Below are 24,005 nucleotides of genomic sequence, written 5' to 3' on the forward strand. Positions count from 1 at the left end.
CATTGCAAGGGGAGCAGGAGTTGGCATTTAGGGGCAGATATGACAAGGAAGAAGGGAGCGGGGGACAGCCCACACCTCAGAGATGCTGTGGAACTCTAGAGCCCTACTGCATGGCTGGCAGCTTTGGCAGAGAAGGCTAATCATGCCCACTGTGGTGTTGTAGGGAGATGTCCCTTTGGCTCACAGCAAGGAACTGTGGGTCAAGGGAACCTCACTAAATTGATGGGCTGCCAGAGTTTAGAGCCAATTAGAAGGACTGATTTAATTAAACCAGAGCCAATGGTGATGTCTTTGCAGATTAATGTTTTCATCTGTCGGGTGATCATGACTGCCGTTACACACTATGAATCAAGTTGAGCTTCAGAAGACAAGGAGCAGGGCTTGAAGACAGTTCCTCAGTCTATTGTTGCCACTCTTAAATCCAGAAGGAAAACAAGCCTATTCTGGGAGGATCATGGCATGGGGGAACCATTAGAGGAACCCTAGGAGCAGCCCAACTTCATCTTCTTAGTGAAGATACTGAAGCTCAGAAGGGAGAATGGATTTACGCAAAGTTACACTTCATACTAAGCGTCACACCTGGCAACGGAATCTGGCCCCATGACTTCTAGTTCAGTGGGATTTTTATTATATTTAAAAGGCTCAGTAGAGAATGCACGATGACAGATCAACAGTACTATTTCTGTCCACCCCTATCAAAAAGATGGGCACACTTGACTCTGCCTGGTACTTGTCACTGGCAAAAGTGGGTACTTTGGGGGCATCTTGCTTTGTTCTAAGCAACTCCTGGGGGTACCAGCACACAGACCTATCTTTGGCCTTTAAAAACAAATGGCTCCTTCAAACCATTTGTCTAAGGAGAGGCTCCAGTTTCAAGGCATTTACTCCCCTGACTCAGCAACATAACAGACCAGTTGCAGTTCTGTTCCTCAGGAAAGACCCTCTCTGGGCCTCAGTTTGCTCCTCCATAAAATGAGGGGGTTATACTAGATCAATGGTGTTAAATTAAAATAGAAACAGGGGCCCCTAAACTATACATAAAGATGCCTGTGGGTCATATATTCACTTGGTTTTAAAATGGAATGTTATCGATGCACTATATTTTTATTTATCTTGTTAAATATTTCCCGTTGACACTTTAATCTGGTTCAGGCCAAACTTGAGAGCACTGTAGCCCACGTGTCTGACACCACTGTTAAAGGTCTTTGCCATCCTAGAGCCTAGCCCAGTTGTTTCTCTGTGGTTTGGGGTGATGTGGCACCACCTTGTGGATGCGTTGTGGATCTGCAGCTCCATACCCAGGTCCCCTGTAAAAGGCAGTCCTGTCATAAGCTCCTTTGTGCAAAGAAACCTGATTTTCCTTGGGGGGTGGCAGAAATGTCCAGTTAAAAAGGAAGGAGAATCTCAAAACAGTGGTTATGCTTTCTACTCTTAGACCCACTCCCTTAACCAATCCACAATCAGGAACCAGGAACTAACCTCTCTGTCGACGCAGTCTCCCCCAGTGATGGCAGCACTCCTCCTTCCGGATACAATTGCCGGTGGGCGAGACTAGGTACTCAGTGCCACAGCGACAGCAAATTCGGCAGGACGCTGCAAAGAAAGAGAGATGAGACAGGTGAAGAAGAAAGAGGGCCCTGGGGCAGGTCCTGATACCAACTGCACCACTTCCCCACCATGGCATAAGGAAGAGAGTCCCAATTTGGCTAAGGGAATTTCTAGGGACAGGGGACACTAAAGACACAAAGAAAAAAGAAATGAAGTTACAGAAGACCAAAAGGGATATGTTTTGAATAGGATAAAGCTACTACAGAGACTTATTTAATGAGGAGTACAAATAAGGACTAGAGATGTTAAAAGCTAAAAGGGAAAAGGACAAGAAATAGTCAAAGAAAGGTATACTCATGTCACACTCCCTCTGTACCAATCTGACATTGAGAAGGGCATGATGTGGTGGGATGTTGGGGGTGACCAGATTTTCAACATGTGCCCCAAGACCTAGAATATTCCCAAGGAATGAGTGTGTAGTGGTTACACTCTAAAGCAATACCACTGTACTCCCAAAGTTGGCTCGGGATATCTAAGAAAACTGATCTCCCTCCACAACTCCTCCCCCACCTGTTGCTTCTCTCCTAGACTGAGAGTTTATCTTGTCTGAACAATTCCCCCCCAACCCAATAGAGTGAAAGTGGCACCAGGCTGGACCTACTTGTTCCATGCCAGGGTGCAAATCCCAGGCACTAGTGCGACCCTGAGGGCACTAGGGACCCTTTCCTACAGTGAGCTTGTAATGGAGTAAGAGAGCTGTCACCTATGAGTACTGCATTTATCAAGCTTTTAGGATCCCTAAACTCACCACTCAATTGCCCAAATGAGGTCCCTTTACACAGATCACACAGGGGGCTGTAAGCCTCAGAAGAGTTAAACAGCCATAATAATTAGGAGGAGACCTATGGCCTTGAAAGAAACAAGGCCACTGAGTAGGGAAGACTTTAAAGGCAAATTTAAACGGGGTCCTATAAGAAGTATCACACTTCTACTGCCTGGTACCATTAACTCATGGTGTCAGCAAAGGGATGGGAGATCACTTTTTGAAAACTACCACTTTCTAGGCTCTATAAATCTAGTCTAAAACCCTGATTCAGAAACATGAACCAAAGTCTTCAGTACTCAGAGAAGATTTCATGGGGGAGGTAAGAAAAAGGCTTCCACAGGCAGAGAACAACAGGTAAGGCATTTCAGCAGGGAATAGGAGGAGCAAAAAAGCCCAGAGGCAGGAGGAAACATGGTGGTATTGGGGAGCAGAGACAAAAAGTCGGCTGACTAGAGAGTGGGACAACCCAGCAGAGGAATATTCCTTAGTATTCCTTAGTAGAAATGGTTGCTACTAAGACATGATGAAAGCTAGGTTTGAGAAATAAGTGATGATCCTAATTCACGTTTACTGGGCCCTTTAAGGAGTTACAAAGTGCTTTCTTCATAATAACCCTATGAAGTAGAGTGCAAGTATTATTAGTCTCATTTTGCAACTGAAGTAACTGAGGCTCAAAGACACAAAACAACCTGCCCAAGGATAGATACCTGACTACTAAGTACTGACACTACTAGTAAGTATGAAGCCCAGTCTTTAAGCTCAGGTCTCCAAGTCCAGGCTCCTTTTGCTACACCTCCCCGGAAGATTAATCTGGTAGTTTCTGCAAGATCTGGAGATTGAAAGGAACTGGGTGGGTGGAAGGAGAGGAAGCAGGAGAGACAAGAAGAGCTGGCTGGTGCTTCCAGGTTTGCTTGAGGCAATTAGGTCCACAGGCAGAAAGGATGTGGCAGGGGACATGGAAAGACACTAAACAAAATGAATAAACTCAAGAGATGCCTCCCACTCCCACCTATAGCCAAATACCAGAGATTTCACTCATCCTTGCAACTAATGGAACACCATTTCCACATTCCATGCTGCATGTTAATACGAAGAAGGGAGATGGCACTCTCTGGCAACATCCATATTTTTCATAGAGCAAGTGATTTCAATGTAATCAAACAGTGTATCAAACTCTTCCCAGCACATTCTGGTTCACTTAGGAAGTTACTGATGTATTGGAAGCAATCTACCTTCCCCAAACATGTGAGAAAAGCAACAGGGCTTCAGGTAGAGTTTTGGACTCCAAAGGGCTCAGGGGCAATGGTGCAGCTAGGGAAATAGGGCTGACAAACAGAAGTGGCAGCTTGATTAGTTGGGACAGAAAAGGTTTAAGTCTTAGTGGAAAAACTGCCTTTTCTTACCCTCACCCCTTGTGCCTCTACCCTGGGTTGCTCTAGCAGCCACCAAGCAATCCACTGAAGATTGAGCACTAAAGAAAACTTGCATTTGCATGGCCAAGCCTATCAAGAGAAAACAGCCTCACTCAAGATGTCACCTACTAGGCCAAAGTGAAGTATTCATAAAATAACAACAATGGGTTGTCTAGTCAATCAGGATGACCAACCTGAGTGTTTATACGGTGGTGGCCCTGTAGCCATGGACTCCACCAGCATGGGAAGACACCCAGCGACTCTTCCTATCTCCCTTCTCCCAACATCTCAGGTCTTCTTAAATTTTGGCATAAGGATTAATGTATTCAAGGCCCACTCCATCGACTAGGTCCCCTCTTATTCAGCTTTTCCTCCCACTACTTTCCATGATGGCCCAAATGGCTCCAGGGGAACTTGTCTCTTTGTCATCTGCTCCTTTCCACCTTTTCATCCACTGCTTTGCCTGTCCTTCTCCCCTTTGCCAAGCCAAACTCAAAATTCCTTTCAAAGTTCAATTTAAGACTCAGGCCAGAAAGCCTCCCCTAAAGTACACAGCACCCAGGTATCCTCTCTGCCCCCAAGTGTCTGAAGCAGCTCAGTGAGCAGCACATTATCTAAACCTTTTTAAGCCAGGGGCAGGGAATATGTCATTGAGACTACAGTACCAAACTGTTTGATTCCTTTGGAGAAGAGTCAAAAGGGAGTACTGGAATAAAGCTACCTCACGGGGTTGCACTGCCAAGTGGGAGAATCAGAGAGCTAGCTATTCTACATGTAAAGTCAATGAGGCAACAGCTGCCTGCTGTTTATTGATCTATCTGGCTTCACTGCACCACTACTGCTGGACATCTGGCATTCTGGGTGCAATATACTCTTGCACAAAATGCTCAGGTTAGCACTGAAAGTGGATTCTGCCTTCTCCTCCAAGCCTCATCTCTCTGCGACCTTGTGCATAATGTGCAGCTAGGATGGGATAGTCGGTATCTCTTTTCAATAAAGAGCACCAAGAAGAGGGGGAATTTAAATCTGGCCTCCCACTGGGAATGTGGATTAGCCAAAGTTATATGGGGTGGATTAATCATTACTAATGTGATTGGAAAGAACAAAAAGCCTCGCCTTATTATAAGCTGTGAGGCAGCAGAGGATGCAGAATTCTGCTGAATTCCATTATATACCCACAATGCACCTGGAGACAGATCTATAGGCTCAGAGGCCCAGATCTCAGCTGAACACTGGATGAAACCAATAAGACAGGGACTAAAGGTGACAGGTCAGGCAGAGTAGTGTAGTCAAGAGAGCACTGGGGCCTGGGAGTCAGGGGACTTGGGTTCAAGTCTCAGATCTGACCCTTACTAACTTGATCTTGGTCAAATTAAGAACCTATGGGGAGAATGGTATTTGTGTTACACCCACCTCACAGGGTTGTGGAGGAAAGCATTTGATCTACCTCAGAGCACTAGAGAAGGGAACAACTCACAGTCTGTGGTTTTCTTCTCTTCAGTGGTGAAGACCACCGCTCGGCCAGGTTTTTCAGGGTGGGGTAGAGGGTAGCCGTTCTCTTTCAGTTGGTCCTCTGTTAAAATGTACTCCTTCAATCTTCGGTACAAGGCAGCTCCTAGAAACAATGAAGGTCACGATGACACTCACTGCTTGAAACTGTCCCTGACCTAAGTTTTTTCCTAGAGTAGTGCTTTTCAAAGTGTGGTCAGGGGTCGCTGAGCTCCTTTCAGAGAGTCTACCAAGACCTTTTAATTTCTAATATGGTTAGAATCACAAACAAAAGCTTAAGAACTGCTGTACTAGAGAATAAGCTTAGAGTTGTCTCTCCTGTAATGGGGATGGGTTACACACTAAGCCATCTTTGATTTTTCACCTGCTCTCTCCCCACCAGCTCATGACCAATGAAAGCATCTCTCCAAATGGGCACCCAGGGAGAGGGATGTACTCTGTGACCCAGGTCAGTGAAAAGGCCACCTGAATCAAATGGGCATACAAAAACTATGATGTGGGCTCACAAGCACCAGCCAGAGACGAGTCTTGAAAAGAAAGGGATGAGAAAAAGAAAGGGATGAGACAATGTCTCATTAGAGAGACAATGCCTGAGCGACCTATTTTCAGTCTCTCTTGGAAGCAGAGCAGGTGGGAGAGAAGGCCTAGGGTGGCATGACAACAGGATCATAGAAGGGAGCCTGGGGGCGGGATAGGGTGACAGGCTGGGGCAAGTAGGATGGCCTCCAAACCCCTCTCTGATTTGCACACCAAAGTAAGAATCTGTCTTCCCTAGGTTCCTACCAGGAAGTCTCTTTGTTAAACCTGGCCCATTACAAATGAAGAGAGGTAACAAAGGATGTAGCAGGGGGAAAAAAAAACCCAATGATTAGAAATCAAGAGAAAAAGGTTTTAGCTGCATCTTTGCCACTGACTTACTGCAAGACCTTCCCCCTCTAGACCTTAGTTTCCTCACATGTAAAATAAGGTAGCTGGACTAGATGATCCCTAAGTCCCTTCCACCACTGATATTCTCACATGTGGTAAAATTTACAAGTGATAAGCTGAGAGTGCCACTCATTCTAACCCTCCTACCCTTTCCTTTCTGCCACATGCAAGCCTAGACATTTTAAAGGCACAAACGCAGAAACAAGGTGCTCACCTGTCAAATCTTCTGCTCGGAGGCTACCCGATCGATTCAGTGTAAAGCTTGTCTTTGTGGCCAGTTTCCCCCCCAGAACGGCTTCATGAGACACCACCTTCCGATTGCTGTTCTCTGCAGGGGGGCAGGAGGAACAACCTGATCTAGTACTCTCACCACTGGGGGAGTCACACCCAGCGGGTAGAACTGAACCCAAATGGGAAGGAAGGACCGAGAAAAGAAAATGGTGAGCTTTGACACATCTGGGTCCCCATCACTCCTGGAACATCCTCCTTTTCCCATCCTATTCCCTCCCCCTCTCCACATGGTCCCTGTAGTTTGAGGTCCCGCTCACCCCACCTCCCCCAGGAAGCCCCCCTGGAGGTCTCCCCGCTCTGGCCTGATACAGGACTTAAAGTTCCCTATCATGCATTCTGCACTTAACAGAACAATCAAGGTAGCATATTTTATCTTTTATTCACCTTATCTCCCCAACTGCATCATAAGTTCCTTGATGCCAGGGAGGTTGTCAAATTTATCTCTATCACAATATCTAAAACAACATGGGCCTACTGTCTCTGTGAAGGTTTCCAATGACTCCAATTCACAGTAATCTCCCCTTCTCTGATTCCCTACAGTAGTCTATGTGCTGTTGAGCATTTAATTATATGATCTGTTTTTTCTGCGTGTGTGTGTGTGTGTGTGTGTATAGCTTGTTTAGCCTAACTAGATTGAATTCTCATATTTTTGTGATTCCTTCCATCCACCCACCCATCCACTCTAGTGCCTAGCACATGGTAATAGCTTCAAACTCTTGCTTAATTAAGGGGGCGGGGAGACAACACCAGATAATCACTGATGATTGTCTCCCCACTTGGATCCAAATGCAGCCCTTTACTTCCTTTCTTTCTCTTCCCTCCCTAACTCTCTTCCCCTGCCCCCGACTTCTTCACTTCTTCCCCTAGAAGAGCTCGTGTAATGGGCTGTTGCTGACCTCTGCTCTAGAGTCAACCCCTTGCCATTCATTCTCACCTGTGTGGACTGTGGAAGATTTGGACTGGATAAGAGAAGACTAGGGTCTTAGACACAGTTACACCCCAACCCACCATGGTGCCTTCTTTAGATCTCAGTTTTTTCTATTCAAAATATGATCTTTTGACCCACTGTTCCCCTCCTTCTAAGCCAGCTCTACTGATTTCTGGTGCCCTCACCTGGGAGTCCAAAAAGGGAATATTAATTAAGGAGGGCTGATAGGAAAACTGAGTTCCCTGCACAAACAAACACAAAAAACCCCACAAGGAGACAGAGATGCAAAGGTGTGTTTGTGCCTCAGGTGACAGTCAGGCCAAGCCCTTCTGGGGCTCTGTGTGGCAGTCCTAAGCTCCATTAGCCAGAGTTTCCAGATGGTGCCTCTTCAGAGCCCACTTCATTCTCTTCACCCCTGAAAGATCCCTGCAGGTCAGGTTTTCACACTGAAGGGGAGGACTAGAAAGTAAGGACCACGAAGGCCCTCACTGGGGAATAGATTTAACACATTATCTAATGGTTTACAGGTACTTTGTAGCAATCATTAACCGGCAACCATTCTAAAACTAACCTTCCCCAGTTCTCTCCGAGTAATGGTTGTGAAGATAATGGAGATGGAGGGGGTGAGGAAGATGAGACCAAGAAAATTAGGAGAACAGCACAAATTGACTGCTTAATGTACCCTCTCAAGAGCCAATAATGAAATGTCTTAACCCTCTTCTCTTTTTTCTTCTCAAAAGCTTAATGTGTGAAACAGAAATATGCCTTAAAGGCCAGTCTAGCGCTTTGAAGACATTCAAAAGTTACTCCATTAGTGGCCCTTTACCTTTTAAAAACAGGAGCTTTGAAAAGGAATAAGAGGTAATGAAGGAAAAAGCATCATGCTTTGGGGAATGGAGTCTATTTCCATTTCAGATAGGGTGAGGGCCACTATGGTCTTTCCCTCTCCATATCCACTCCTTAAAATGGCTAATACAATGTTGTCAAAGATGAAACTACTTAGTTTATATTTCTATCATGCCTCTCCCCTCCCTTCCCTGAAGATAATATGACAGTAGTAAACAAAGGATTGATGTTTAGTTGAAAGGCCCTAATTACTGGAGGAGAGAGAAAGGAGGCACACTTTTTTTTGGCACAAATGTTATTTGGACTTGTTGCTTCCACATGCAGGTTTCAGATATTCTCATCTCTCATTAGATAGGTAGCCACAGAATAATAAAATGAATAGTGAAAGGTAATTCAGCAGGCCTGAGTTGGGCAACCTTGGCACTGATCCTTCCCCTCTCTGGGCTTTAGTCTCCCTAACCATAAAATAAGCAGGATGGATTAAATTGTGTGTTTGCAAGTGCCCTCTCATCCCTGACATTCTGTGTGCTAAGGGTCTTCCCAGATCTGACATCTTCTGTTCTAAAGGCCCTCCCAACTCTGACATTCTGTGTCCTAAGGGTCCTCTCATCCCTGGACCTTCTGGCTCTGACATTCCATGTGATAAGATCCTTCTCAGCTCTGAATGTATTCCAAAGGACCTCCCATCTGTAACATTATGAATCTATGTAACTGGATGTTCCAAGAACATCACAAACCTCATTATCCTGGTGACAGACATCGACACATCTGGCCCCAGGCGGCCCATTTGTCTTCTTCCTCCACCATCACCCTCACTCTCAACATTTATTATCTGTACTCTATAATTAGCCTGTAATATACTAATTTGTTCTATGACTGAGAGGCAGCTGTCATACGATGGAAAAGCACTGGATTTGCAGTCAGAAGAGTTCAGATACCAACTCTAACACTTACTGGATGAGTTACTAGGGCTTAAGTAATATCTTCTCTCTGATTTGAGAATAACACATGCACTACCTCCTTTACAAGGCTGTTGCACTAAATGAGATAATGAATGTAAAGTGATTCATAAATAGTAAAACAAATGGTGAGGTAATGAGAAATGTCAGCTGTTATCATCCTCCTCATCACTATTGCTGTTACCCTACCACTTAGTAATTTATCAAATACAGTCTCTTGTTCTCTAGTTTTTCACATCATCTTTCTTAGGGATGACAACAAAAGAAGTTTCATTGCACCTAGTGCTGAATATTAGGATTACAAGGTCCTATGTAGCTGAGCTAGGATTTAAACCCAGGCCCTCTGCTTCCAAATGTGGCTCTCCTTCCACCACCCCACCCTGCCTCAATAAAGCATAGACAGGACCAGATTTAAGACTACCTCAAAAGAACAAGCTGCCTCAACTGATGTAGTGCATTTTTTTATTCTAAAGGCAAAGGTAAAAAGGTATAGTAGAATGGAAACTTTTTATTTCAAAGTACAATGATAATTGACAGCCACAGACCTTTTAGTGCTAAGCCCTAGAGTGACACAGAGCAGTGCAGTCGCAGCATCTCCTCTAAGACTCTGACCTCTCTCCCACCCACTCAGCCCACCCAGTGCTAACATCTGATCTGTTTAGCTTCCTGTTGGCATAACAGGGGTCCCAGTGAGGTTAGTTTCTACATAACTGAAGTCTGCTCCCTCTAAATGCTACAAGTGTTATGATAACTCTTAAAATCATTTTGGATAGAAATCCTTCTGAAACAGATTATCCATTTCCTTATTTTTTATAATAATGTGGAGAAATAATCTTTTCTTGAGGATTCTAGGTGATCATCCTATGAACATCTAACAGCTGTACTTCTTGGACTATGGTTACGGTGAAGCCGGGGGAGGGGGGGTTATCTGCCACAGCACTGAAAAAGCATTGAATTTGGATTCTAAACCCTGGCTTTGATACTTACTACCTGTATGCCATGGAAAAAGCCAAGCTACTGTATCCTCCTCTAGAAAAAGAAGAGGGTAAACTGGCTAGTCGCCAAGGTCCCTTCTAAGTTCCAGGATCCTGAGCCTGAGGATGCTAGACTCCCCAGGGAAAGGCTTAACTGTTTTTGCTAGTCTTTTTTTTTTTTTTTTTTTAATTTTTTTTTCCTGTCATTCAGTCATTTCTTGCTGCTTTCTCTAGCAATGCTTTTCCATGACCTTCCCTCTCTGCTGTTGGCCTGAACAACAGAGATCTTTGTTAGAACTGTGTTCAAAGTTGTGGCATATGAATGTAATGGAATATTATTGTGCTATAAGAAATGATGAACAGGCAGACATCAGAAAAACCTGTAAAGACTTGTATGGTCTGATGCTGAGTGAAGTGAGCAGAACCAGGAGAATGTTGGATACATTGTGCTATATTGATAGACTTAACCCTTCTCAGCAATACAAGGATCTAAGACATCTCCAAAGGTCTCAAGATGGAAAACGCTACCCACATCCAAAGAAAGAACTATGGAGTTTGAATGCAGATCGAAGCATATTATTTGCTATTTTTTTTTCTTCTGTTGTGTTTTGTTTCCTCCTATTGGTTCTAATTCTTACTTACAACATCACTAATGTGAAAATATGTTTAATAGGAATGTATAGCCTATATCAGATAGCGGAGGGAGATGGTGAGGGAGGGGGAGAAAAATTTAAAACTCAAAAGCTTAAAAAAAAAAAAAAAAGAACTTTGTTCAAAGAAAGCGACAATGGCCCCTGAGAGAGGACCTAAGGGGCACTCCTGGGAAAAGTGTAAGCCTCGGGGCATGGAAGGCTGCACAAAGACCTACCATGCTTTCTTTCAGAGTTTTCAAATGGCTCCCAGATAATTAATGTTGTTAGAACTACGGCCATTCTAGGCAAGAGCATCGACTTCAAAATCAGAGAAGGAGAGAATTTGCTACTCTAGCCATACTCACTGTTTACACATTGTACAGAACCAGGTCCTAAACTCCTTAGCTTCTTTAGGGTATTGACAGCCACATTCAGGTAGATATTCTTGCTTGAACTCCGTTCATAGGCCACCTTCTCCTCAGATAAAGCCTGGGGGAAAAAAACATGTGTTGCTGAGATTTCATATCAACTTTCACAGGCTTAGGTAGAAGGCAGGGTTGGAGCCAAGACAAAGAACACAAGGCAATTAGATTGAATAGATTTGACATCAAGGACTAAATTAGGACTGGTATTCTCACATCAGAATGTTATCTGAGGGACAAGAGATTCCTCATTTTCTAGAGCGGTCAAAGCAGAAATGTATATTTGAGCGCTTGGGCTAACGCAGACCACCATTATTCTCCTGTGGCATGACTCTCAGTTCTACAGACCTGTGGGTTTCCTAGGATGGGGGTCCTACAGGATGAAGAAGCAGCAGAAACCCTGAGATTCCCTAAAATCCTATTTAGAGGGAGCCAAGAGAGCTCAGGCTAAGGGGAGGAGATGAAGACATGAAGCACTGAGATCACTGGGGGTAGGGAGGGAAAGAGGAGGTGGTGCCAACAGCAACTATTTATGTGACCTCAGCTCACTCTCAACAGACATGTTTTCTATGCTGTAGAAAGAGGGGCAGCACTAGATCAGAAATCTTCCAAGAGCTGCTACAACTGCAGCAGGTAGCCCTTTTAAGTACATAATCAGGAGCCCAAACTTGTCCTATGCCCTTGGATAATTCTCTTAACCTGAGTTCAGATTCCTCAGATGTAACTTGATACGGTTAACAATAATAAAAATATTCACAATTATAATAACTGAAATCTACAGAGCATCTTAAGGTTTACCAAGCTCTTTCCTTACATTATATCATTTGGTTTTTAACAACCACCCTAGGAGGAAGGTATAGCTATTATCTCTATTTTACAGAGGAGGTAGACCTACCCCAGGTCACATGACAAAGACAAGATCTGAACCAAGGTCCTCCTGACTCCAGTTTGATCTCTCTCCCCAGCACCACACTGCCTCAAAGAAACATAGATGTGTACAGACTCATTTCATTAATGTTCTTCTGCAGGGTCAGACACTGAACCAACAGCCCAATTTTGCCTCTCCACAAACTGACCTAGTCCTTCCTCCCCACTCATCTCTTACTGATTCAGGACTAATCAGATCGTAGGATATTAGAACTGGAAGGAACTGCAGGGGTCATCTAGCGAAACCCCTCACTTAGAGGGAGTTCATGAGGCTCAGTGGGGAGTCATCAGTCCAGAATCCAACTGCCAACAGAGCTAAGGCCAGAGGACTCACACTCAAGCCTTCTCAGCTGAGCACAGGGTTCTTGATACTCCCCTCCTAGAGATCATCATGATGAACTCTAAGGGTCCTTCAAGCTCTACAGATCTTCTTCTATTTGACTAACTCAAAGTACAGGACAAATAGTGTGGGCTCCTGCCTCTACCACCTCCCTTCTGGGAAGCCTGCCCAATCACTGAGAGACGAAAATGAATAAAAGATGAGGTGCAAGGTAGGAGAAACCAGCTTGAAGATCTACCAACCAAAGGTTCAAGATCAACAGATGGCTCCTAATCCCTTCTGAGAAGAACAGAGAGGGGGATGGGGGAGGGTCCAACCCTTAGGCAAGACACACTGGTTGTACAAGGTCAGACCATGGCAAACTAACTCTCTCCCCACTGTCAGCCCCCCAACTTCATAGTATAGCAAAATAATTAATATCATGGATACAGACCTTGTCATAAGCTTCTTGGGGTGATGGACAAAACTTCAGGCACTCATCAATAAAAAGATTAAGATAACGTTGGCGGATGTTGGTAGGAACCTTGGCCCCAAATTCAGTTGGAATGACTGGTCTATTTAAGCTTACACTCTAGAAAGACAAAAGAAAGATCAGTAAGTATTCTACAGGAAGCCTTCCCCAGCCCTTAATTCCGATGCCTTCCCTCAGTCATTTCCTATCTATTCATCCAGCTTGTTTGTACATATGTTGTCTCTCCCGTTCGACTGTGAGCTCCTGGAGGTCAAGGGACTGTCTTTTTCCTTTCTCTGTATCCCTAGCACTAAGCACAGTGCCTGGTACACAGGAGGCACTTAATAAAAAATGCTTATTGACTATCAGCAGCAGAATTTTCTAATTCAACAAATGACATCTTTAAGATTCCCTGTCAACAGTTTCATAACTTCCTTTTTAAGACCTGCTTGAACTCTGACACCATGATGTGACTCATTTCCAGTTCCAAAACCTCTGTTGTCCACTGTTCTGATTCTGTGAGCACAGGACGTCTCTCTAGTGACACACAATACAGCCTCCCTGAACACCTCAGGAAGCTGTTTTGAGTTGCTGTGGTTTTTTTCAAAACTCATGTTCTCCTAGGGAGGAGTCTTGCTGAGGTAGGCCCTGGTTGGCTCACATCCCACAGAGACAGAGAGATCAAGAGATCAGTGCTGGGCCTGTGCTCAAAACCTTCCCAACTTCACAGGAAGCTGCCCAGAGTTTGCCTCTACTAGCTCGGCCTCCAGGAGTCCATGCTTGCTTCCTCTCAGCCCTAGGCAGGCTGAGGAACATGAGATGAGGGGAAGGTTCTCAGACTGTTACTGTGTTACCATAGCTGTAGGGGTGTGTTAGGGAGTTTGAAGAGGCTGGGCTTATTTTTTGTTAAATAGATTGGGGCAGAGAGCAACTAATGGACCATTACCATTTTCTGAGCTGAAACTTATTTTTTAACCAGTTAGTACCATTATCGTTAGGGAAATGGGAGAGTAGACTATCTCTATCATCCATGGATTACTGACTCTGGTTGCTAATTTGTCTTAGGATTTTAAAGAGTTAGTTTACTTTCATTTATTAATTCAAGAACTGTGTGTAAAGAAGGGTCCCCAGAATGCAGCCTAAGCTCTCCTGCTTCCATGCCTTTGCCCACACCATGCCCTAGGCCTGAAAGGTGTCCCACCAGCTCTCTTCCTCCACTACTGAATTATAATCTATCATTTGAAGCTCAACTCAAATGCCACTTCCTGCCCTCTCAGTTGCAACCTGTGCCCCTCAAACTCATATCACTTTTGTTCTCAAAATCCCTGAAAGGGAGGTGCTACTGCTATCTCCACTTATGATAGCATTGTCGGATATTGGTGGGAATGTTGGCCCCAAACTCAGTTGGAATAACTGATCTATTTGTTTACTCTCCAGAAATACAAAAGAAAGATTCATGTGAGTTCTACCCAAAGCCTTCTCCATCCCCTCTAACTCCAGTGCCTTCTTTCAGCTAACCACTTCCTATTTATCCAGCCTGTAGCTTGTTGGTACAGCTAGAATGTTTTCTCCCTCATTAGACTGAGCATACCTCGAGGGCAGGGACTGTTTTTTCCTTTCTCTGTATCCCTAGCCCTTAGAACAGAGCCTGGCACATAGTAAGAGCTTAATAAATGCTTACTGACTATTAACAGCAAAATTTTTCAATTCAACAAATTTCAATTCAACATCTTTAAGATTTCCTATCATATCAACAGTTTCATGACTTTCTAATCTATCCTTTAAAGCTCAACTCAAATGCCTCTTTCTGCCCTGTCAGGTAAAAATGTTCCCCCTCAAAACTTAAAGCATTTAGTTTAAGGCCTCTATGTGCATAGTGAAATGTGTATCATTCCTCTGTTTGTATCTTTACTTCCTACTAGACTGTGAGCTCCCTGAGGTCAGGGATAATATCATCTGAATTGCTTCTTTTCCCCTGAAATAGGGAGAAGGAAGAAGGGATTTGGGATAAAGGGAAGAAAAAATAGACAAGGGGAGAAAGAAGGGAAAAATGGAAAAAAGGAGAAAGGAAAGGAGAAAGAAGTAAAGGAAGAAAAGAGAAGGGGAAAGAGTGGATAAGGAAAAAAAAGGGAGATGAGGAGGGGGAGAAGGAAGACCGGTAGCAAAAAGGCAGAAGGAGGGAAAGCTTAGTAGGGAGGCTAAAACACGGGCACAAATAACCACATCACAAGGCAAAATATGAAGAAGCCACATGAGAATGCGTGACAAAGGATCCAGGAGGGGGCTGTTGCTAGTCCCTAAGAAAGTCAGATATGGTTAGAGGTGGAGCAGAGGATTTGCTCCTAAAAAGGGAGAATTCGTAAGCAGGTCTCAAAGTACTCTGCTAGGCAAGGGTTCAGACAGGGTCAACCAAAGCGTGTGAGAGCTACTTTGGGAGCCCCTGTGAAAGTCCCACTCCTATCCAGCATCCACAGCCCCAAGGGTCAGCGGAAAGTAGACTAGATGTGAAGAAGGGAAGCTGACCACACTAGGATAGACAAAGAGTCTGTCTTTTGTTTCTCCCAGAAGATATTCTCACCTTTTCTAGGCCTTTCTGAATTGCCAAACAAACATGCTAAGTTACAACTTCCAAGTCTTCCTAGTCTCTTCCAAAACAATCTGCTGACTTCTCTCCTAATGCTTTAGTCTTCAAGAACTCCTGGACTGAAAGTAAAGACCAAGTGAGGGCCCATCAGCAGTTCAAAATCTTTGAGTACCTGTTCCTCACAAGCCAGGACAAGATTACAAGGCCAGGGAGATAAAAACAGTACTTTGTTGTTTTGGTGGAAATGGCAAATGCAAGACTGGAGGACAGGTTAGAAAAGCTCTTATTTTTAAAAACTGTGTTTTGATGAAACTTTCAGCACATCCCAAAGCTCCTCCCCAATGGGAATCTATTTGTTCCCAACCTGTTGGTTCAACGCAGTCCTGGAAATGTGAAGTCTATCAGCTGGACTTGGGGGGAGGTGCTTCACCTCCACCCTAGATTCCCAAGTCCCTCCAAGCCTCAGATGAAATACCACTTCCTGCAAAGAAACCTCTCCACCCCCACCCACCTGTAATGCTTATTGTGTATCTATTATGTTTTTACTTTTATCATTTCCCCTTAGCCTCTTGAAGGTAAAACTATGTTTTGGTTTTGTATTTCTATTCTCAGTGCCTTGCACCCAACCCAGGCACTTAATAAATGTTTATCGGATTGAATGTGGGAAAATGTGCATTACCTGTAGGGAGGGCACATGTGCTATCCTCTTCTGCACGGATGTCGTGCTCGTTTTAGAAGCCATTCCAGACATTGTTCGGGACTTCAAGGAGATGTTTGGCTCAGAGCCATTTGCGACTTGAACGGTGTTCAAAGAATTACTTTTCTTGGCACCTGTGGGGGCTGACAGGGTACAGGGCACATGATTGTAGGAAGACAAAATTCCCATCACCGAGCTCCGCAGAACCAAGTAATTCCGGTCATTTAATGTTACCAAAATGTGCATCTGGGTGCACAGAGGGAAAGGTCTGGATTTTGAACTAGGATTTTGGAATGACGACATTAAGATCTGTTCTGTGACAAGGCCATGGAGAGAAAAAGTCAATACTCAGTGGTCAGATCAGGCAATGTCACCAATTTGTAGGTCCAATGAAAGGTATAGGTTTCTGATAGCCTCTGCCACATGGTCAAGTCCCTCAGTTTGAAGTATTTAGATCTGAGTTAGAAAAGGCCTTGATTCCTTAGCAAAGGACCCAGGGGTTATGCCACTGCTCTCCTGGTCATTGTGACAAGACTACTTGCTCCCAGCTCTATGTTCTTCCACTCCCTTTGATGAGGTCACAAATAAAATAGTCCCTTGCAGCCTAGATAAGGGACTACTTTGTGCAGGTTTGTTTTCAAAGGTGGGAAAATATACCAAATGGCTAGCAATCTCTATCTCACCAGAACAACAAACATTTATGGTTATTGTAACAGAAAAATAATGATCATACCATGTGGTCAGCTTGAAAGTACAAGATATGTGCTAAGAGGAAAATCAGCCTGACCAGGAATCAGGGTGATTTGGGGGGCAGGGGTGGGGAGCCTGGGAAGGTGAAGCCTCCCTTCAAGGCCTCTCCATCCCTCTACCACCAGAATTCTTTTCTGTTGAATCTAACATGACCCCTCTTGCCACACCCCTTTCATTCTATTACTTTCCATTCCTACTCGTGGTGCAGTCAGCCTCCCACACAAAGCCTAACCCACACAATCTAGTGCTCCAGCCCCAACTACAATCTGAACTCCATGTTCCACCATTTCCCTACACAGACCTCCTCCCTGGACAAAACAGTGGGCTTCACTGTCTCCAGAACCAAGCATTCCCACCTCTGTCTCTTTGCTATTTCCTGGAATACTCTCTCACTATTTCCCATCTAACTTTCCATTCTTCAAGGTCCAACTTACTCCATCTCACTAGCTAGACTCCTCTCTTCCTTCTTTCAAGGTCTACAGTACTCACTGTTTCACTCATTTAGCATCTAAGAATGTAAGGCAGGAGATGCTCTCTTCATTTTTTTTTTGTCTCCCCCAAATGAATTGTAAACTCCTAGAAGGTAAGGATTTTGTCATGTCTGTCTCTGTAGCTCCTCTCTACCCCACCATACCTAGCCACACAGTATCTGAAACATTACCAGGAAGCTGACAAGAAGCTCCATTAAAAAGAGCTTTTCCAATCTATCACATTGAACTGAGGTAGAAGGGATCTTTGAGACTTTCTAGCACAACTTTCTAGAAACTGAGGCTCAAGAAACAAAGAGGAAACTACTTGCTCAAAGTTAAAAAGGTAGTAAAAGAGGCAGATTACAAACATGGCCCAACCAGTACCATGGTAAAGGGGAGACAGCAGAGCAGGGATGTCTAAAAGAGCCCTGAACTCAAGAGCCCAGTAGGCTTGGGTTGTAATTCTGCCTCTGCACACACTAGTTGTGTTACTTTGGGGAAGTCTTTCTCTCTCTGGACTTTAGTTTATCCACCAATAAAATAAGGGTGCTAGAAGATATCGCAAAGTCCTACAAAAATCCAGGCTTTAGCCTAAAGAAAAACACATGGCACGCTCAACAAGGTCCAGCACTCTAGAGAAGTAAAGAACACATGGCACAGACTCTTTGAGGGGGAGAAAAACATTCCCACAGCAGAAGATAAAAATGGGTGACAGACTGGAAAGTCCTCACTAACAGGTTGCTGACAAAGTTTCCTGAATGCCTTCTAGGCCCTTAAACCCCATTTCTCCCCATCTCTGTCAGGAAGGTAGTTTTCTCTCTTTCTTATACACTGCTCAGGGGGCCCTTTTCCCCATCAGAACAACCTGCAGGTCACTGAAAACTGGTCTCCTATGTACACCAAAGCTGAAGGCAAGTGTGAAGGCAAGTGAAGGCAAGGAAGGTTAAAAGAAAGAGCAAGGGCAGGCAATAGACCAGGAAGCACTGGGCCATACACAAAGCAAGTGTGCAGTACCTATGAGTGGACTGAATAAAGTGTCCTCAATGTCACAACAGTGAATGACTCAAGTCTGTATAAGAAATGTGACAAATGTCTATAGAAAATGCACTGGGTTTTGTTCATCTAAAAAAGAAAAGACCTCTTGGAAGCTAAGGGCTTTTGGTCTCATATCAGGCTAATTAACAGTGCCTTAAGAACAGAGAAGAGCACAGCTGCTTTTAAAGGGCCTGTTTAATTCTATTTTACCAAAAATCCAGGCACTTATATACTGAATGACCTCATATTTCCTTCCTTTAATGTTCAATTTTCTGCTCCCTCAAGCACAAATGCTCTCTGCCTGCTTTCTAACCACCTCACCACTAGTGCCTCCAACACAGGAGGAGAGAGATGTTAACTCTAGTTGGAAGGGACTTGAGATTTCTTAGATAAGCCTTCCATGCAGTGCTACTCCCCTCTCCAAAGGCCCTGACAGGAAAGTGACCAAACAGCCCCTGCCTGAATACCTCCAATCTACATCTGGCCAGTGTCTAAGAAGCCCTTCCTTATACTGAGCTGAAACCTGCCTCTATATATAACCTCCAACCACATCATATTCTGCCCATTGCCTCTGGTTCAGATACTTGGGTATAACAAAGAACTGGACCAAATGAGTCTCTGGGTGAGTCCATGTACCCATACTAGCCATGGATCTCATTCAAAATAAATTTTTCAATTCTTTCTTCCAACCCACCACCAATTGCTCTAAGAGAGCTTTATGCTCTATTTATTTTCTAAAAGGAATCAAATGCATAATAATTTGGGGGATAAGCTATTTTAAGGATTTGTGCCTAACATTCTGTTTCTTAAGGCTATGAACCAACCTATTATTTTACAAACAGGAAAATTCCATTTGCAATTCACAGAATTTCAGCCCTAGAAGGGCTCCCAGAGGGATAGGATTGGTGCTGGAGGAAAGGGAGAACAGTCGACCTTGAGAAGGCAGAAGTTTTCAGCTTTTATTTTGCTTTCTCTGCCAAGAAAAATTATCTTTGGACTAGACAGGGCAGGAAAAAAAATGGCTAACAATGAGTTGGTACCCAATAGAAATAAGCTGGGAGTAAAGAAGGCACCTAGCTGCCCTTGGCCAGGTTATCACCTGGCCCAGATAGACTCCATCCGAAGTGCTGACAGAACCGGCAAGGGGACTGCTGAGCTGCTATCAGCCATCAAGTCCGGCTCTACTACTGACGGTCACCCAATATAGGTCACTTCACTTCTGAGTCCCAGTTTCCTGATTGTAAAATGAAAATGTCTATAAAGCTGGGAAGAAACAGCAAGAACTATTACTAAAGAACACCAAAGAAATGCCAGGTATGATCACTTCATTTCTTGCTGCAGCAATCTGGGGGTGGGATGCTCCTCAGTCCACAGCAGTTATCACTACTCTCAAGACTCTCATCTTTGGGAGCAGCTAGGTGGCACAGTGGATAGAGCATCGGCCCTGGAGTCAGGAGGACCTGAGTTCAAATCCAGCCTCACACACATAACACTTAGTAGCTGTGTGACCTCGGGCAAGTCACTTAACCCCAACTGCCTCACCAAAAAAAAAAAAAAAAAAAAATTAAGATTCTCATCTCTGCTGCCCTTTAAGATTGGAAAGAGCTTCCCCCACAACAATCCCATGAGTCGGGTAGAAGTATTATTATCTCCACTGCAGAGGGAAGGGAAAAGGTTCATGAGGGTTAAATAAGTTGCCCAAGGTCACAAAACCCATCAGAGCCTGAACATGGCCCAGGTCTTCTAAGGTCAAATCCAGCAATCTTTCCATCACACTACCTCTGCACACATAAATAATTTCTAATGTAGATTCATACCCAAAGGAATAATACCCAAGTTATTCTTCTGTTATACAGGTGGACTGGAGGGTGTTGGGAGATGCTCCAACTGGGACAATCTTAAAGCTGGAAGGGACCTCAGAGATCATATACCCGAAGCACCTCCTATAGGCACTTCGGGGTTAATTTATCTATCCAAAGTCATTCAGGCCATGAGTAGAAAGCAAGAACTCATATCTAAGTCTTTAGACTCCAAATCCAACCCTCTTTTTGCTAAGCCACATACCTCTCCTTCACAGGTCTTTCAGGCATTTTGCCTGATTCTCATCAACAGTGTGTGGGAGATTAGGATTGGTATCATTCTTACCAGTCCATCTTGTTTTCTCTAATAGACTGTCCTTTCTATCAGCCCCACTCTATCAGTCTCTCCCTGACTAGCGGCTGCTTCTCTATTGTCTACAAATATGTCCAGGTCTCTTCCATCCTCAAAAACCCTTCACTTGATTCTTCCATCCCCACTATCATCCCATATTTCTTCTTCTTTTTGGCAACTAATCTTCCTGAGGAGTCCTTCTATAATCAATGTCTCCACTTCTTTTCCTTTTTCAATTGTACTTCCTTCCCTCTGTTGATAATCTCCAATTTATCCTGTCTAAATCACTGCGTACAATTGTTTGCATGTTGTGTCTCCAATTGATTGTGAGCTCCTGGAGGAGAGGGACTATGTATTTGTCTTTGTATTCCCAGTGCTTAGCACAGTTCACATAGCAGGCATGTAAATGTCTGACTGACTCTTCTTAACTCTCTACAATCCAGCTTCTGACCTTATCATTCCACCAAAACTGCTCTCTCCAAAGGTGCCAATAATCTCAACTGCCAAAAACCAATGGCTTTTTCTCAGTCTTCATCTTTCTTGACCTCTCTGCAACTTTTTTTATGGTAATTTTTATTTATTTTTTTTTGTTTTCAACATTTACTTCCACAAGATTTTGAGTTCCAAATTTTCACCCCATCTCGCCCCTCCCCCCACCCCAAGATGGCATGCATTCTAAATACCCCTTCCCCTAGTCTGCCTTCCCTTCTATCTCTTCCCCCCTTCTCTTATCCCCTTCCCCTTCAGTTTTCCTGTAGAGCAGGATGGATTTCTGTACCCCATTTCCTGTATTTCTTATCTCCCAGTTGCATGTGAAAACATTTTTTTTAAACATGTGTTTTAAAACTTTGGGTTCCAAATTTTCTCCCTTCCTCCCTCCCCATCTACCCTCATTGATAAGGCAAGCAACTCAATATAGGTTATATATGTGCAGTTATGCAAAACACTTCTATAGTAGACATGCTGTGAAAAACTAACACTATTTCCCTTAATCCTATCCCGCCTACCCATTTATTCTATTCTTTCTTTTGACCCTGTCCCTCCTCAAAAGTATTTGCTTCTGATTACTCCCTTTCCCAATCTGCCCTCCTCTCTATCATTCCCCTACTCTCTTGTCCCCTTCCCCCCCTATTTTCCTGTAGGGTAAGACAGATTTCCACACCCAATTGAGTGTGTATGTTACTCCCTCCTTAAGTCAAATCTTATGAGAATAAGATTCACTCATTCCCTCTCACCTTCCCCTGTTTCCCCTCCACTGTAAGAGCCTTTTCTGTTTTTTTTTTTTTTTGTGGGATAATTTACCCAGTTCTACCTCTCCCTTTCTCCTTCTCCTAGTATATTCCTCTCTCACCCCTTAATTTTATTCTCCAGATATGACCCCTTCATTTTCAACTCACCCTGTGCCCTCTATCTATCTATATCTCTATCTATATATACGTACATATAATTTTTTCCCCTCCAACTACCCTCATACTGACAAAGGTCTCATGAGTCACAAATATCATCTTTCCATGCAGGAATATAAACAGTTCAACCTTAATAAGTCTCTTATGATTTTCTCTTTCCTGTTTACCTCTTCATGTTCCATTCGAGTCTTGTATTTGAAAATCAAATTTTCTATTCAACTCTGGTCTTTTCTTCAAGAATGCTTGAAAGTCCTCTATTTCACTGAATGACCATTTTTCCCCCTGAAGGATTATATTCAGTTTTGCTGGGTAGGTGATTCTTGGTTGTAATCCTATCTCCTTTGCCCTCTGGAATATTATATTCCATACCCTGCGGTCCCTTAATGTAGAAGCAGCTAAATCTTGTGTTATCCTGATTGTGTTTCCTCAATACTTGAATTGTTTCTTTCTGGCTGCTTGTAATATTTTCTCCTTGACCTGGAACTCTGGATTCTGGCTACAATATTCCTAGGAGTTTTCCTTTGGGGGTCTCTTTCAGGAGGAGATCCGGTGGATTCTTTCATTTCTATTTTGCCCTCTGGTTCTAAAATATCAGGGCAGTCTTCCTTGATCATTTCTTGAAAGATGATGTCTAGGCTCTTTTTTTGATCATGGCTTTCAGATAGTCCAATAATTTTTAAATTCTCTCTCCTGGATCTATTTTCCAGTGAGATATTTCACATTGTTTTCTAATTTTTCATTCTTTTGGATTTGTTTTACAGTGTTTTGATTTCTCATAAAGTCACTAGCTTCCAATTGCTCTATTCTAATTTTTAAGGAAGTATTTTCTTTAGTGAACTTTTGGACTTCCTTTTCCATTTGGCCAATTTTGCTTTTTAGGGCATTCTTCTCCTCATTGGCTTTTTGGACCTCTTTTGCCATTTGGGTTACGCTATTTTTTAAGGTGTTATTTTCTTCAGTATTTTTTTGGGTCTCCTTTAGCAAGCTGTTGACTTGTTTTTCATGATTTTCTTGCATCACTCTCAGTTTTTCCTCTACTTCTCTTACTTGCTTCTCAAAATCCCTTTTGAGCTCTTCCAAGGCCTGGCACTGATTCATATTTTTCTTGGAAGCTTTGGATATAGGAGCTTTGGCTTTGTTGTCTTCTTCTAGTTGTATGTTTTGATCATCTTTGTCACCAAAGTAAGACAATATAGTCTGACTCTTTTTGCGCTGCTTACTCATGATCCCGGCCAATTACTTGAGTTTTAAACTCTTTATTAAGGGAAAAGTCTTCTTCCAATGTGAAGAGTGTACTGTCCCAAGCTTAGGAGGTTTGTACAGCTGTTTTCAGAGGAACTTCTAGGGACCTGTAAATTTTCAGTTCTTCCATGGTGGTATGAAAAGGGGCGAGGTGTTTCCTCTCCACCGCCACAACAAGCTCTACCACACCAGCGCTCCTCCTCGCCCCAGGACCACCCCTTAGAACTGTGACCCAGATCCAAGCACCGGCAAACCAAGAGATTCCTGCCTCAGCACTGGCAAAGAGATCCCTGCAATCCCCCTCTGATCAGCCACTCGATTCCCCCTCAATCTGTGGGCCAGACTCACCTCCGGGCCGCAGCTGAGACCTAGCTCCTCTCTCACCACAGTCACAGACTTTTCCCACTAACCTTCTAAGTTGTTTTTGGCGTTCAGGGGTTGAGAAGTCTGGAAACTGCCACAGCTGCCCACGATTCAGTCCTGAGGCCTGCTCCAGGATTGCTGTGGCCTGCGCGCCCACGCCGAACTGTGTTCCTCGCCCTGCGCGATATACTTTTTCGATCAACCATCCAGGCTGTCTTTGCCTGGAAATTTGTTTCACTCTGTCTTTTTGTGGGTTCTGCTGCTTTAGAATTTATTTAGAGCCATTTTTTTAGGTATCTGGAGGGCTCTGGGAGA

At 43.8% G+C, this 24,005-nt stretch overlaps 1 protein-coding gene across 5 annotated transcripts in view; it reads right to left on the minus strand.

Annotated features, from left to right (window-relative positions):
• Positions 1-24,005, minus strand: part of REXO1 (RNA exonuclease 1 homolog) — a 118,917-nt gene that overhangs the window by 15,109 nt on the left and 79,803 nt on the right. For 3 of the 5 annotated variants that reach the window (XR_003568342.1, XM_027853076.1, XM_027853078.1), the window contains 6 exons: positions 16,256-16,416; positions 12,975-13,112; positions 11,218-11,341; positions 6,437-6,622; positions 5,264-5,401; positions 1,480-1,593 (listed from right to left, as the gene is read on the minus strand). Coding sequence is in view for 4 of the 5 variants with exons in the window: in XM_027853076.1 (XP_027708877.1) it covers positions 1,480-1,593; positions 5,264-5,401; positions 6,437-6,622; positions 11,218-11,341; positions 12,975-13,112; positions 16,256-16,416 (861 nt within the window). In the remaining variant the exon portion in view is untranslated. The remainder of the gene's footprint in view (positions 1-1,479; positions 1,594-5,263; positions 5,402-6,436; positions 6,623-11,217; positions 11,342-12,974; positions 13,113-16,255; positions 16,417-24,005) is intronic. The other 2 variants (XM_027853079.1, XM_027853077.1) reach the window with 1 other exon arrangement.

The sequence above is a fragment of the Vombatus ursinus genome, unplaced genomic scaffold (genome assembly GCF_900497805.2).
Source record: "Vombatus ursinus unplaced genomic scaffold, bare-nosed wombat genome assembly UNPS02009918.1, whole genome shotgun sequence".
Lineage (NCBI taxonomy): Eukaryota > Metazoa > Chordata > Mammalia > Diprotodontia > Vombatidae > Vombatus > Vombatus ursinus.